The 16,415-nt window shown below is 36.0% G+C and overlaps 1 protein-coding gene across 3 annotated transcripts in view; it reads right to left on the bottom strand.

Moving 5' to 3' along the window:
• Window positions 1-16,415, bottom strand: part of SLC9A7 (solute carrier family 9 member A7) — a 195,090-nt gene that overhangs the window by 47,000 nt on the left and 131,675 nt on the right. For all 3 annotated transcript variants that reach the window (XM_031959079.1, XM_031959080.1, XM_031959081.1), the window contains exons 11-12: window positions 10,758-10,869; window positions 7,632-7,785 (exon numbers count right to left, since the gene is read on the bottom strand). In XM_031959079.1, coding sequence (XP_031814939.1) covers window positions 7,632-7,785; window positions 10,758-10,869 — 266 coding nt within the window. The remainder of the gene's footprint in view (window positions 1-7,631; window positions 7,786-10,757; window positions 10,870-16,415) is intronic.

Here is a 16,415-nt window from a genome sequence, read left to right as displayed (position 1 = left end):
TTCATTTAATCTTTCTCGGCTTCAGTTTTCTCGTCTATAAGATGGGAATAATAATAGCGTCTACCTCACAGGATTATGAGAATGAAATATGGAAAACATTTTGCAAACTTTAAAGCCCTATATAAATGTTAGCTATTATTATTACTCAAAGTTGAAAAGGCTTTCAGTACTAGATGGTAATAGGACTATACCTTTGCTATTCAATGAGCTGTTGAATTAAATTTCTCCTTGCCACTTGAAAGCTGGTTAATAGGTTCTTGTTTATTTTTCTCTTCACTGTAAATCACATTGGCCATTGGATAAGGCACAGAAGGTCTCATGGTCTTGTTAATGAAGAATTCACACAAAAATTCACACCAACCCAATTATTATTATTATTATGTTATTATAAGAGTAGCAGAGAGGATTCACAATTTAACAAATTCAATTAGTATCAGCATATGACATATGACATATGACAAGCTGTGATCACAAAAAGCTTATGATCCAGTACCAGGAAATGTACACATAATTAAGATCCAAGATAGAGGATGGGAATTATAAGAAGAGGTGGTTTGTAAAAGAGCAGTTTGTAAGAAAGTGGAGGAAGGAAGAGAGGAGATGAATGAAACCTCACATAGGCTTTGAAGGAAAACAGGGTCTTCAACAGACAGAAATGAGGATGAGAGTCAAGTTCATTTTGGGTAAATAGTATACTGTATTAAGTTACTTTTCTGTTGTATCTGACAGTACATGACTCCAACTGGGATGTCTTAGCAAAGATACTAGAGAAGTTTGCCATTGCCTTCTTCAGATAAGGAAACTGAGGCAACCAGGATTAAGTGACAGTCACATAGCTAGTAAGTGTCTGAGCCTGAGAGGTGAACTCAGGGACATGAATTTTCCCGACTTCAGGTCTGACACACTATCCACTGCATCACCTAGCTGCCTCCAAGTATTTTAAGTTTTGTTCACTAAGTGATGGAGTTAAAGAAGATAATTTCAGTAGATTACTAATCCAATCAGAGTTTAGACTAAAGCAGTGATTCTTAAAGTATAGTGTATTGATCCCTGAGGGTTCTCAAGTCTTTTTCAGGGAGTCTGTAAAGTCCAAACAATTTTTCATAATAATGCTAAGGCATTATGTACCTATTAAAATTCTCCCACATTTTCTAACTATATTTTTGTGTGAGGTCATAGTTCCTTGATATATTTTATTTGAAATAGGTTTTCTTCATATACTTCATAACAAATACTTTATAAAAATATACTTAACCAAGACAAATTTTCTTCATATATCAAGAAAACATACTGCAACAAACTGAATGCAAAAGTAATTATGAGAATCCAGTTGTCTTTTATTAAGCTGGACAAAAGATTTGCAAAAACAATGCCATTCTTCTCAATAGTTTTTGTTTTGAAAAAGTTATTTTTCATAAAAATATTGTAGTTATGCTAAAACGTAATGGATTGATAGTTAATTTTAATGGGTGAAATATTTTTTAAAATTTCTGCATTTTAGTTGTTACTATGGTAAATATCAATAATTTTAAAGAGTATAAAGGAGTCCTGAAATCAAAAAGTTTGGCCAAGTATTGGTTAAGGGATGAACTAGGATTAGGATCAATGACATCTGAGGTCCCTTCTCAACTCTAGGCTTCTCTGATTCTGCCTCAACTAGTCAAATGTGCTGCTTTTAGACATCTTGTCTTTCAGATTCTTTCTTAGAGATAACCCAGTATTCATATGCCTCAGAACTTTTTTTGTAGTCTCAGTGGAAAAGAGACACAACTTGAGGGTGCTCTCTTGAAAAGACTGTCATAAATTTACTTCAGTATTATTTTATTACTTTCTAAAGAAAGAACAAATAACCTCCTCTCTATAAATTGTCCATTTAAGACCAACCTTAAGAAAAATGTTGGCATGAGTCATAAAAGGAGCACTGGATTTTGAGAAGGCCCAGGTTTCAGTCCCAGTTCAAACATTTAATAAGTCTTGTTTATATGGAGAGGTGAGGCAAGGAATTGGAGTTATATGACTTGCCTAGAGTCACACAACTAGTAAGTGTCAAATGTCTGAGCCACATGTGAACTCAGGTCTTCCTGACTTCAAGGCCTGTGTTCTATTCACTGCACTTTCTAGCTGCTCCATGTTCATGTTAATTTAATAATAAGTGTGACCATAGACAAGCCATTCAACTAACTATTCAAAGACTTGATTTCCTTGTCTAAAAAATGGAGCTTGTACCAGTTGTACTGAAAGGCAGCAAGGAGATATGGATGGAAAACAGGACTCAGAAAGTCTTGCTTCTAATGCAACTAGATCTGTGACTTTGGATATGATAATATATAATAATTATAATAGCTAGCCTTTACATAGCATGTAAACACTTATGAAACACTTTACAAATTTTATTTTATCCTCATATCCCAGGGAGGTAGGTGCTATTACTATAATACCCATTTTACAGATGAAGAAGAAAGTAATCTTAAATATTAAATAACTTGGCCCAGAGTCACACAATTAGTAAGTATGGGAATTTGTATTTGAACCAAGATCCACTGTTCCATCTACTGCTAAACTGACCATCTGACTTAATATCTCGGTGTTGCAAGCAATCTTCTGACATTTCAAGTTGCAGATCATTGTTGCTTAGCTATATCTGACTCTGTAATGTTTTATAGTGCTTTCTTGGCAAAGGTATCAGAGTGATTTGCCATTAAGTGGCTTGCCCAAGGTCACACAGTTATTAAATGTCTAAGGCCATATTTGAATTCAGGTCTTCCTGACTTCAGGCTCAACATTCTATCCACTGAGCTACCTAGGTGCCTCCTTAAATTTCAGAGTTGGTACTAAGCTGCAATGGAAGAAGGGGTTTCCTACTGGGGGTTTCCTACCTCTATAAAATCACTGGTCCTATCCCATAGGTAAGTTACAGATATGCGTGTATATGTATATGTGTATGTATATATACATACACAGAAACATGTGCTATATATGCATACCCATGCTTGTGCTACTTTGAATTGAGAGAAAAATAATGTAGAATATTATTAGCTTTGATCCCTTCAATTATCTTTGTTATCCCTGGAACTCTAATAAATCATTTGAACGTAAGTTCTCAACTTTTTGGGAGAAGCTGTTATACAACCTTAAGCTACACATTAATTTAAAAGAGATAAATCAATTTCCCCTCTCCAACAATGTAAGATAGAGGGGGTGAAGCACTTTCTGTCTCTCTCTCTCTCTATTCCTTACCCTCCACTTGGTGATAAGAGATGCCCCCCCCCGCCCCAACAAAATCATCATTCCAAAAAGGTCCTGAAATTATCTCATAAAATATGAGATAACATATTTAAGTGTTGCCTCTTGCAGGGAAATTTTATGTTTAAATGGGATTTCTAGGCTGCAGATAAAAAAAATAATAAAGTTCTGGTGGTATCCGAAATATAAACAGGGAGACAGGGGAAATAGTCCTTAACCCACCTTTTATCATCTTAGTATCCCTCAAGGAAAAAAGTCCTATCCTCAACGATAAATCTATATTGGCTAATCACTGATTATTAGAGCTGGAAGAGACTTTAGAGATCATTCTGTCCCCTTCCCTTATTTTTCTGATGAGGAAACCAAAAGAAATGGTAACTTCCCATGAAACTTTATTCATACTTTGCTCACCCACCTGATTTTAGCTATGAAAGAATATCTGAACCAGACCTGCAATAGATATCATTGAATTCCCAATAAGGAAACTTTGCCTGTGTATCAGTATCTGATACATAATTTAAAATCTTAAAGAGTTGCTTGCAGACAATGAAGTTAAGGGCTTTCCCAGGGTCTCACAGCCAGAGAAGATATTTCTGATTATGGTTAGAATCTCTTTCCCCCTCTGGTTTTCCAGATTTTGCTATCAGGTTTCAGCTGTCTCAGAGGCCTAGGGCCTCTTACCCTGAAACATCTCTTCAGGACTTTCTTGTATTGATTAGTTCTTCCCAGGGCCTCCATTTTGAGAAGAAGCCCAAATTGGCCGTTCTTAATTCCCTTCCTAACTTTGTTCTGTTTTCTGGATTTAGAAACTGAGATTTTGGGTATTAGCAGCGGGGGACTTTGGGTAAGGCACTTAAGTACCTCTCTCCCTCTTCCTACTTTAAATTCCCTTTGGTAGGACATCTTCCCCCCATTACAGTATGAGCTCCTTAAATGCAGGGATTGTTTTTTTTTTTTTTTTTTTAACATTTGTCTTCCCAGTGCTTAGCATAATGCCTAGCACATGGTTGCTTAATTTAAAAAAAAAAAAATGCATATTACTGTCTTGCTTACCCATTAAGCCACACTGCCTCTCACAGAAGAGGCAAAGGATCAAAGGAAAAATTATCTCGCAGGAATAACATGTTGAGAAATTACAGTGCCTTTTCTACCAATCTAGGATGGGAACTATGTCAACACTTAACAGAAAAAAAACGAGACTGAGAACACAGTTCTCCCAAAGGCCGGCTGTGTTCCTGGCTCAAAACCGTGGTTTTTTTTTTTTCTCACTTTCATAAATATGGCTGAGAATGTCCAGGCCTCTGCCACCACCAGACTTCTAACAGAGCTACAGGAAACTATTGTTTGTAAGGGAATCCACTTGGAAGGCCAGTTGAAGGAAAAAGGGGGAAAAAAGCACAATCCCCATGGTTCTACCACATGAGATTGCCACCTTCTGGCTGTCTAGAACATTACTCCACAGAACTCCCCTGCCTCACAACCCAGCCTTCGATGATGAAGGCAATCAGGTGTTAGAAGTATGACTAGCAACACTAATGATTACAAATGAGAAACAAAGGTTCAGAATCATAAAATATGAGAGTCAGGAGAGTGACTACAAATCAGCTACCTTATCAAGGAACCTTTCAATTTATCCCCCACTCAACTGCCAAAGAGATTTGTTTTTAAAGTATAAGCTTGAATATGTTGTTCCCCTTGCTTAATAAACTCCAGGAACTTCCTTTTTCTTTTGGATCAAATATATACATCTCTGTTTAGTATTTAAAGGCCTTCATGACTTGACTCACCTTTCCAACCTAATTGTCAAAAACTCCTCTTTAGAAACTCTTTGATACAGCCAACCTGGCTCTTCTTGGTTGTTCCTCAAACCTGACCCTCCTATTCTCATCTCCACGCCTTGGGCACAAGTTATTTTCTGTGCCTGGAATGGAATCCCTCCTGATCTCTGCCTCTCAGAATTCTTAGTTTCTCAGATTTTCCTGCTTCATAAGTCTTTCTTCTTGTGCCCCCCTCCTCATCCCAGCAGTATTTTAGCTACCAGTGCCTACTTCCCCCCATCACCTTTATTTTTTCCATGTGTATCATAGTCAGTTGTTTGACCTCATTTGGGGTTTTCTTGGCAAAGACAGTGAGTGGCTTGGTTTGCCATTTCCTTCTCAAGTTCATTTTACAGATGAGGAACTGAGACCAATAAAATGCTTATTCAGCATCACACTAATTTCTAAGTGTCTGAAGGCAGATTTGAACTAAGGAATATGTTTCCAGACCTGGTCCTCTATGCACTATTACGCCACCTAGTTGTCTTATGTTGCAAATGCACATATTAATTCCCCTGCTAAATGTATAAAATTCTCGAGGTCAAGTTCTGTTTCATTTTCATTTTTATATTGCCATCACCTAGAACAATGATGCTAAATAAATGTGGTTTCAAACTTCTTGTTCTTGGAACCCTTTTGTCCTCTTAAAATTGACTGAAGACTCTAGAGAACTTTTGTTTATGTGTATTATATTCACCACATCAGAAATTAAAATTAAAAGTGATAAAATTTAAAATCTTCATTCATTTATAAGTCAATAAACCAATTACATATTAACATAAATATTTTTATGAACAATAACTTTTCCAAAAACATTAGTGAAAAGAGTATCATTATTTTCCATTTTTTTACAAATCGTTTTGATAGCTGACAATTTATGTATCTGCTTCTGCATTCAGTTTTTTGTGATATGTTGGTCTGGTTGAACTAAATGAAGGCAATTTAGCCTCACACAGATAAGAGTTGGAAAAGGAGAGAATATTTTAAAAGGCATTTTAATTTAATTTAATTTAATAATTAAAAGGCATTGCTATGGAAAGTAGGGGGAGCAATGGATAAAGTGCTGGGGCTGGAGTCAGGAAGATTTAAGTTCAAATTATGCCTGAGACACTCATTACTTGTGTGACTCTCAGCAAGTCATTTTATTTCAGTTGCATTAGTCTCTTCATCTATAAAGTGATCTGAAGAAGGAAATGACAAATCACTCCTGGATCTTTGTAAAAAAAAAAAAAAAAAACAAAAATCAAAATCCAAATGGATCACGAAGACATGACTGAAAACAATTAATAATTATTTTGAAAAGTTTAAATAAGAAAATAAAATTGAGATTGACCCAACATAGGTCTTCTCAAATGAGGAAATACTAGAGGTAAAGCAAGTCAAAAGAAAAACCAATTCTATCAATAAGAAATCCTTTCTCACCTGAAACACCCTTCCAAAACAGAAGGCACCAGCCACAGCCAAGAGGTTATCACAGTATTGATACATAACACACCACATATTAACACACATTTATATTTTAATTTGGAAAGGGATAATAACCAAAACTGACATTAAAGCTTTCAAAATCTGCAAAGCATTTTATATCAATGAGCTCATTTAGTATTATTATCCTTATTTTGCAGATAGGAAACAGGTTCAGAAAGAGTAAGTAACATGGCCAAGGATATAAAGCTGGGTAAGTAGTGGAGACAGGTTCAAACTCATTTCTTCTCAGTTTTAAGAGCAACATATTATCCAATATATCATGCCGACTCTCATAACATGACAATACATGCAAAAAAGATATGGCCTACTATATGCTGTCTTCCACTATATTACAAATCCCAAATTGCTGTTGTTTCTTTTTCATTCTGCTGACAAGTTCATGACTATGCCAAATGTCTTTCATTAAATAAACTTCCTTTATTTCTTAGTTAAAATCCTACTTTCTACAAGAAGCTTTTCCAGTTCCTTTAATTCTAGGATCTTCTCACTGCTGATTATCTCCAATATACTGTCTATATCTCATTTGTACATAATTGTTCGTACAAACAAGATATAGATAGTATATTCACATGTTGCATTCCCCCTGAGAATATGAGTTCTTTTTTGTCTTCCTTCATATCTCTAGCTTTTAACTCAGTGCCTGTGCACAAATTAGGTGCATAATAAATGATAATTGACATTAAAATCTGAATTTGAGTTTGTCCTCATACATTTGAGAAATTCAAATTTTCTAATAATTAGACATATTCCTTATATCAATTTTTCCCCCTCAGGCAACTGGGGTTAAGTGACTTGCTCAGGGTCACACAGCTAGGAAGTGTTAAGTATCTGAGGTCACATTTGAACTCAGGTCCTCTAGTCTTCAGGGCTAGCATTCGTTCCACTAGCTGCCCCTCCTTATATCATTTTAGCAGGTTTAAAAGGACATAACACTCATCTCTAGGGCAGTTCAAAACACTCTACAGTCTTATTCCACTTCTTAAAAGAAAAAGTCAAAAGCATATTCACCAAACATTAAAAAAAATATTTTTAGTACATGCTATATGCTCAAAAAATCAAGAATCCCTTTACCCTTTGACTGACCTTATGTTCAACCATGACAACATGGGAGTTGTACCTCCACCGATGATCCAAACTGTGAAGAAGACGATCAGGAGAGTTGTGGAGAACATCATCTGATGAGAGTAGGTGGCAGTGTCCCGAATGGCTAATGCAAAAGCCATTGCTCCCCGAAGGCCTGTGGAGACCCACAAAGGCCATGATATGCATTACAAGGTAAGTGACAACATATTTTCCCAAGAACCAAGCAGCAAAAAATGATTCAAATGCCATCCAATTCCATCTAAGGTTGTAAAAGTTTTAATAATCAGAGGGGAGGGGCTTCTTCATATTTAGAGCCTCCTTTTGTATAGTGATCAAATGAAAAACAGCAAAAAAGCACCATGCCAGCTTTTCATGGGCACAATTCAGGCATCTTTTACTTCTTTAAGAAAATGAAAAGAAATAACAACTCCTGTGAAAAGGGAGTCCAAACTCTTGCCAAAAATTAAGGGTACAGCTGTTGGGAGCCTGAAAAACACTCCATAATGAATATAACAAATAAAAATATTAGAATGTTAACTCACAAATTTCAAAGCAGTTCAGAATTTCACTAGCAAATCAACAACAGGAGGAAAAGTTAACATATGACAAATCTTAAATGGGCATGTCTTAGAAATAAGTATCAAAATTCTTAGAACATGCCTTCTTTTTCTCCTGAATTCATTTCCCTATTCCCCGAGTAGTTAGGTAAGAAAAGTCAATAGTTTTTTATTAAGGATCAATTAATAATTTTTATTGTTCTTGTTTACAACTTTTTAGTCATATCTGATTGCTTATGATCCTTTTTTATGGTGGGGAAGGGGAGTTTCTTGGCAAAAATACTGAAATGATTTGCCATTTTCTTCTCTAGCTCATTCATTAAGGAAACTGAAGCAAATAGAATCAATTGGCTAGTAAATCTCTGAAACCAAATTTGAACTCAGCAAAATGAATCTTCCTGTCTCTAGGTCTGGCACTCTGTTCACTTTGCTACCACTGCTGCTGCTATACTACCACCACCACCGCCACCAATTCCTCCTCCTCCTTTTTCTTCCTTTCTTCCTCCTCCTTCTCATTATCACTATCCCTTATCTAGTACTTTAAGGTTTGTAAAGTAATTTTCAAATATTAACTCATTTAATTCCCACAAGAACCCTGGGTGTTAAGTATTATTATTATTCCCATTTAGAAGTCAGGTGATTTCAGAACTTTCTGACTTCAAATTCAGTGCTCTATCCATTGCACTAAGTAACTATATCTATTTACCACTGGTAAGAGGTTACTTGCAAGTTTGAAGTACATGTGCCACAACCACACTTCCCCCATTCCTAGAATGATCTCCTTTATCACCTCTGCCTCTTGGGACCCCACCCATCCCTTCAAGGCTCAGTTCAAATATACTCCAAGAGATAAACCAGAGGCAAAATTAATTGTAATCTAGATTTCCCAAACACACTTTTATTTTGTCCTAGGAAAATCTTAAAAAAAAAAAAAAAAAAAAAAGCTTATTCTGCCTTTGGATGATAAACTAATTGTCATTAGAGAATGTTTTAGACAAGGAAACTTTTTGGGGGGAGGGAGGAAGAATTAAATAAGGTACATAATAGCCAAGTAAATATGGCCTATTTCTACCTTGTCCTCAGACTGTTGTTAATGAGAAGTTATGTAGTAAAACTTTATCAATTGTAACTCTTTCAGAATGAGTCATGCTGGATCACTCAATTTTTTTGTTTTGTTTTACATATAGCTGATTAATAACCCCTTGAAGTCAGAAGTTCTTCTCCTAGACTCTGTAAGCTCATTTTAAAAATAATATTTTAATAACTATATTTCAATATAACTAGTCTCCTTTGTAATCCTAACTACTTTATTTAAAAACATTCTGAGAATGAAGTCTTTAGGCTTCAACAGACTGCTAAAGTGATCTATTACATATACACACAAAGGTAAATAGAAGAAGCCTAATATTTTAGGTGTCATTAAAAATTCTTTCTAAAATATATTCTAAATTACCTTATGTTGCCCTATAGACAAAGTCTGTTCAAATATTTCAGCATATTACTTAAATAGAGCACACATATGTATATATATATACATATTTAATATTTTTATAATCCCAAGTCAACCTTATCAATAATGATTATGACATGTTATAGATGTGGTTATGGATACAGATGAAGTACTGCAGATGCAGTTAAAGCCATCCTGGGATACTGAACCATGCTGGTTGTCATGCCAACAACTGGTGTCTTCAAAAGCAACTGAGGTACAATGCAGTTGGTTCAGGGAGGATAATTAATGATAACAGAATGAAGAGCTAGTAAGGATGGTAGAAAAGATTGCTTGTTTTTTAGTGAATTCTTGGCATAAAAATTAATAGTTCAACTGGATAGGTATTTCAAACTGCATACCTAGAACTGTACAAGATGTACGTACTCACAATAATAAGAAAAATAAGAACAAGGAGAGAATCAAATAACAATAATAGCAATAGTTCATATTTATATAGCATGTTGTTGTTTGGTTATTTTCAGTCATGTCCAACTCCATTTGGGATTTTCTTGGCAATGATGCTAGAATGGTTTGCCATTCCTTTTTTTAAGATTGTTTTACATATGAGGAAACTGAGGCAAACAGGGTTAAGTGACTTGCCTAGGATGTCACAGCTACTCTTTGAGGCCAGGTGTGAACTCAGAAAGATGAAACTTCCTGAATCCAGGGCTGGTACTCTAACCATTGCATCATCTAACTGCCCTTTATATAGGCAAATATAATCTCATGCAAAAATCCACTGAGGTAGGTAGTATGATAATGACTTTCTTTATCTTACAGATGTTCAAACTGAAGTTTAGAGAAGTTAAATGGTTTTTGAAGGCCACATAGTTTATTTCATGATAACCCCCCCCTTCCCCTTCCTTTTCCGCTTTCCCTTCTCATATCATCCTGACACCAAGTCCAGAGGTCTTTCCATTATATGGTGATTCACCATAGACGATACAGAAAAGAATCCAAAGATCCTTATCTTAGAAAAGCTTATAAATCCTATTAAATAAAGCACATCATTTGTATCATTTGAGCAACACTCAAGTTCTACTTAAAAAAGAAAACCAAACCCAAAAAACAAATTACCTGAAAACATCATCATGTGCTGAAAGTTCCACCCGATCTTGTGTCTTCTGCCCAGATTCAAGAAGAAGGAGAGAGGATAAATATGGGCAGCTCTTCCCAGGAAGATGGCAATCTGATTACCAGGTAGAGGTTAAGAATCTACTACGTTTTTGATAGAACAGTTCAAAGTACTTCCAAAAAAGCAAAGAACTTTGGAATTCCTTCCCACCTTACAGGTATAATTGGATTTCCCATCTTCCTCACTCTGCCCACACTACAAACTATTGGTCAGTTGATCAGTAAATTTTACATTACTAATGAAAAAGCAATGAAACAATTTAACCTGAAAGGTGGTCTTGACATCTAGACTCAATTCCAACTATTTCCTTTAGTAATGAACCCTAATTAGAGATTACAAAACTTCACTCTCATAAAAATGATGTCCTAAAGTTTTGAACCAAATACTTAAAACTGTATCTATCACATGAAGTAATTCACAGTTGATGAACCTGTACTTAAAATAATTATATAACAATTGTAAAGCCCTTGTTATCCATTATCCAAAGGGCTCTCAGTCAGGTTCAGCACAAGGATCACGTGGAAAGACTCTGTTTGAGAAACATTTTCTTGGAAGAAGATTAAGGGGAAAAAAGTAGCCCCAAAGTCAAATGGTAAAAAATTCAGACTAAAACAGAAAAGTCAGTAAACAGATGGCAGAAGTATAACTAGGTAGAACTAGAAATAGCCAGTAAATGCAAAGGAAAGCTGTCTCAAAGCATTTATAATAATCAAGGGAAAACTGATTACATACAAACACAATTGATATATAATTAGAAGAGGAAAAGAATGATTTCTTTTGGTGGAAGTCACGTGCCACTAAGAGTCTTCACAAAAATTAATGTGAGAGACTTCCCACTTTTTTTTTGGGGGGGGGGGGCTGAGGCAATTGGGGTTAAGTGACTTGCCAAGGGTCACACAACTAGGAAGTATTAAGTATCTGAGACCAAATTTGAACTCAGGTCCTTCTGACTTCAGGGCTGGTGCTTTATCACTGTACCATCTACCTGCCCCAAGTGTAACATTTTTGAGAAATTTGAATGGGGAAGGGAAACTCTATAGCTGAGATATAAGAATTAGCTGGATCAGCTTTTTAATACTCACTGAATTTAACAGAACACTACAAAATTTGGGATTCCTCTGATCTGAAGAAAAACTCATGCTGATGTTGAACAGAAGGGAAGAAAGACTTTATTCTTCCTATCCCACCCCTACCCAAGCTTTTACAGAAAACTAACTCTTTCACGGTCACCTAGAGAAGCCTTTTTCCTTTCTCTGTCCCAAAGGAATAGCTTTGTCTCTACAAGAAATAGCTAAGGATATATATGTATGTATGTATATGAACACTCAGAGGTAGACTCCCAAGTATGCATGAATGATCCCTTGACCACCAAAAATCAAAACACCAAGTTTACATAGGACTTTGAACTAAGTAGGATTATGCTTTAACATAAGGAAAAACATTCTAATGGTGAAAATGGTTCAAAGTGGAATGAACAAGCTCTTTAGGAAGATAGTGAATAATCCCTCACAGAAAACTTCCAAGTGGTTACTGAATAACCAGTTGGAGATTTGAAGGAGGGATTCCTGCTTTAGATAATAATAATAATAACTAACATTTATATAGTGCTGTAACTTTTGTAGTAACTCATTTGATCCTCATAACAACACTATGAGGTAGAAGTTATTATCCCCATTTTACAGATGAGAAAACTGAGGCAAAAAGACATTAAGAAACTTGCTTATAAGTGACTAAGGCAGAATATGAATTTAGGTCTTTCTAATTCCAAGTTTCTCACTCTATCCACAATACAAACACTAACTGCTCAACTAGATCACTCAACTTATCCCAGATCAAGTTAACAAAATGAAAGGCACATTCCAATGTTCCCCATAATCCTCATCGCATTAAGTCTCATTTTGTTTAAAACCAAGTAATCTGTGTCCCATTGATAATTTCTAGGCCTATATAGGTAAATTTAAAAGTCCAAGTTTTGGGGCTTGTGGATTTCTAAAGTAATTAAAGGGGCAGCCAAGTGGCATAGAAGATAGAATGGTAGGCGTGGTATTAGGAAGATTCACTTCAAATTCAAATTTGGCCTCAGACACTTAATAGCTGTGTGTCTCTGGTCATTTCACCCTGCTTGCTTCAATTTCCTCACCTGTAAAATAAACTAAACAAGGAAAGTTTTCCCAAGAAAAACTCAAATGAGTCGCAAAAAGTAGGATGTGACTGAAAAATGACAGCCCAACAAAGTTGTTAAAATGCACTTGGATAATATGTTCTTCCTACACAACGATCAAAAGAACATCTAAAGGCAGAACTCCGTGTTTGCTCTCCTCATAGGGCAAGACTTCAGATCCCAGGTCACAGGAGATCTCTGATTCATTAGAACTGGACAAAGTAATTTGGACTATTATATCCAGAATTCCTGCTTTGGCTTCACCTCTATAGACAATCTCCCCCAAGCCAAAGAACATTTAATTGGGAGAAATAAATCCTTCCATCCTAACAAGATCAAAAAGATATCATTTATGAAATGATTACACAAGTGTTCAGGCATCTTTCCATTCAAGGGAAGCCAAATGAAAACTGAAACATCATACTGTAATGGTAATGCACATGGGTAACTGTTCCTTTTCCCTCAAAAAACTATGCAGCTGTATCAAGGAAGGAAATGTTTATCCGCTTGGCCCACCTTCTTTTTTCTTTTTACAAAATCTTCCCCTGTGTTTCTCCATCAGCCAATTAGCTCTCTTTGTTCTAGCCTGGTGCTAATGGGGCCAAGGCCTGGATCTAAGCCTTGCTGGAGGACAGCTGGCTTTGATTTGTTCCATAGCTGCAGCAAGCTGTCTTTCAAATTTGAGCCACTGGCCACAGATGGGCCAGTGACCCGATTCATCATTGTTCCTAGAAAAGTAATGATGGGCTCTGCTGATGGAGACTTCAGAAAATCAGTTTTGTATAACAAAGACATCAATTTTCATTTCCTTTTTTTGGCTTAGAGTTTAATTAGCTCCTAGTAAATATGGAAAACTGGTAATTCAGGCTACTAGGAGAAAATGTTAGAATGCCATAATCTTCCCTGATCATCAAATTCTCCATGAGGGAGAGACAGAGAGAGAAAGGAAACACACAGAGAGAAATACAAAGACAGAAAGAGAGAGAGAAAGAGAGAGACAGAAAGAGACACAGAGAGAGCGACAGAGAGAGAGAGAGAGAGACAAAGACAGAAAGAGACACAGAGAGAGAGAGAGAGAGAGAGAGAGAGAGAGAGAGAGAGAGAGACATGGAGACAGAGAGAGAGAGCGACAGAGAGACAGAGAGAGAGAGACAAAGACAGAGAGGAGAGAGAGAGAGAGAGAAGAAAGAAAGAAGAAACAAACAATGAAGAAACAAAAAACCCACCCTCCCAAAGCCCCAGTACCAGGGACTTCCTATGGTCCTATTGAAATCATTTTGGGGAGTTCAGGCCTTTATAGAGTAGTAACTTCAGCCAAACAGAAATGGTGCTTAAAAACTAAAGGCTCTGCTAAAGGAACATAAGTACTAGTAAGTTCTATCAAGTCAGAAAGAATTTGATAATAGTTCTGCTGACAAGCTGCAGATCTATGATCTGAGGATGAGCCTAATTAAGGTCAGAAATCCTTATAACTAGGTTGGTTGAGCATAGAATGAGGTATTTCAGAGAGCAAAAGACTTCAAATCCATCTTTACTACAGCCTTCCCTCCTCGAGTTTCCTTTTATCTATTCTGTGTATACATGCTGGGCTCTCATTAGAACATAAGCTCTTAGGTCAATGGTGTCAAACTCACAGAGAAATGGGGACCATTTCTGGGCTATAAATTGACTTAGAAAACCATATATCAACATCATTTATGTTATATGGTATTTCTATTTATTTTGTTAAATATTTCCATCTTAATCTGGTTTTGGTACACTTGGAAATGTTGCAGGCCATATGTGGACTGTGTTTGACATCTCTGTCCTAAAAAACAGCGACTATTTTTTTTTACCTTTTTCTATCTCCAGAGCTTAGTAGAAGGGTCTAGCACATGCTTGCTGATTTTTTGCTTGATCTTAAGTCATAGGGAGATTGAGAGGTCCAAGACAGGAAGCAGCTTTGTCAATGAAATCACAAATCCTTGAATTATTCTACTACTAGGTGAAAATGGACATTCTTATAATACTTGATCAATTGTCACAAGTCAAAAATCATCGCATACTAGAGAAAAGAGGAACTTTAGAGTTCTTCTAATTAGAAAAGCCTACATTTTACAGATAAAGACACTATGTCCAGTCACACAGCAAGCACAATCACTGTGCTACCTTAGATGCCTATCAAGTGGCTTGGACAAGGTCACAATGATAGAAAAGTAGAAAAGCTGGGATTTAAATGAAAATTTTGCTCATAATGATAATTATTTGCAAAAAGACTACTATGTAAATAATTGCAGTTTATGGACCCTTATCTGCTGCAAAGGAGGATAAATAGGAAAATTCTATAAAACCTGGTAAGCTCCTTAAAATGAAATCAAAATATCTCAACATACTGTGACTTCAATCCAAAGGTGAGAGCAAGCAAAGATGGTGAGAAATATATTGAAAAATATAGGTCAAGAATAAGGAATGAGAGAAACTAGAGTTTTATAGATTACACCTGGAAGCCTCATGATTCTATTTCAGAGATGTTTTCATTTGAGAAAAGGATCAGTAGGCACTAGATGTTCCCAGTATCAAATAATACAGCTTCTGTTTTAACTGACAGGAAATGACTCATTACTGACATAGGAGTCATTCCGAATCATCTATGTCCAGTTAGGCCTCTGATTTGTTAATGCAATGATAAAGATGAATATAAAGATATGACAGGAATGGGGGGGAAAAAGAGAGGGTGTGAAATTAAAACAATTTCAAACTGACCTACTTAAATAAGCTAGTGATGATGAAAAATCAGATATGGATGAAAGAAATGACACATACATTGATTACAATGACATGAAAGAGAAATTACAGATCAAATCAATTGTCATAACAAAAAAAAAAAATCAAAAGAGCTTAAAAAGCATCTTAGTAACATTTGAATTTCTTGTCAAGCTGAAACATATGGCCACTAAGGAAAAACTGGTTTGTCCTTATTATAAACTCATTTGTCAGATAAGTTAGAGAAGGATGATGGAGGAGTGAAGGAGTATGAGCATAATTCACCTTCTAAGTCAGAGAAAAGAAATCTAAGATCAACACTATGTCATAGAAAGCCTGGGAAGAGACATAACTAAGCAAAGTTATCCCCAAGAACATTTATGGACAAAAATGGAAAGAGAACAACTCATCGAAGAAAGATGGAAACAATCAGCAAGGGTTTTGATAACAAACTTTTTTTTTAAACCACCAAGAATAGTAGTGCTACCACCTTTGGGCCCTAAATTACAGTTCCAGATGCTGTTACAGAGGAAGTCAGAATGCATCTAACATATGCAAAAATAGAGAAAACAGCTGGGTAAAGGTGTACAGATCTGTGCTGGAAGATCAATTCCCAAGCTTTCTGAAAGAGAGAAAGATACCAAAGGCATGGAAAAAAAAAATCTTAGACCTTACTGTGAGGGATGTAGAAGACCCT

This window comes from Sarcophilus harrisii, chromosome 3 (genome assembly GCF_902635505.1).
Source record: "Sarcophilus harrisii chromosome 3, mSarHar1.11, whole genome shotgun sequence".
In the NCBI taxonomy this organism is placed as follows: domain Eukaryota; kingdom Metazoa; phylum Chordata; class Mammalia; order Dasyuromorphia; family Dasyuridae; genus Sarcophilus; species Sarcophilus harrisii.
This window is presented reverse-complemented; position numbering and strand designations above follow the sequence as displayed.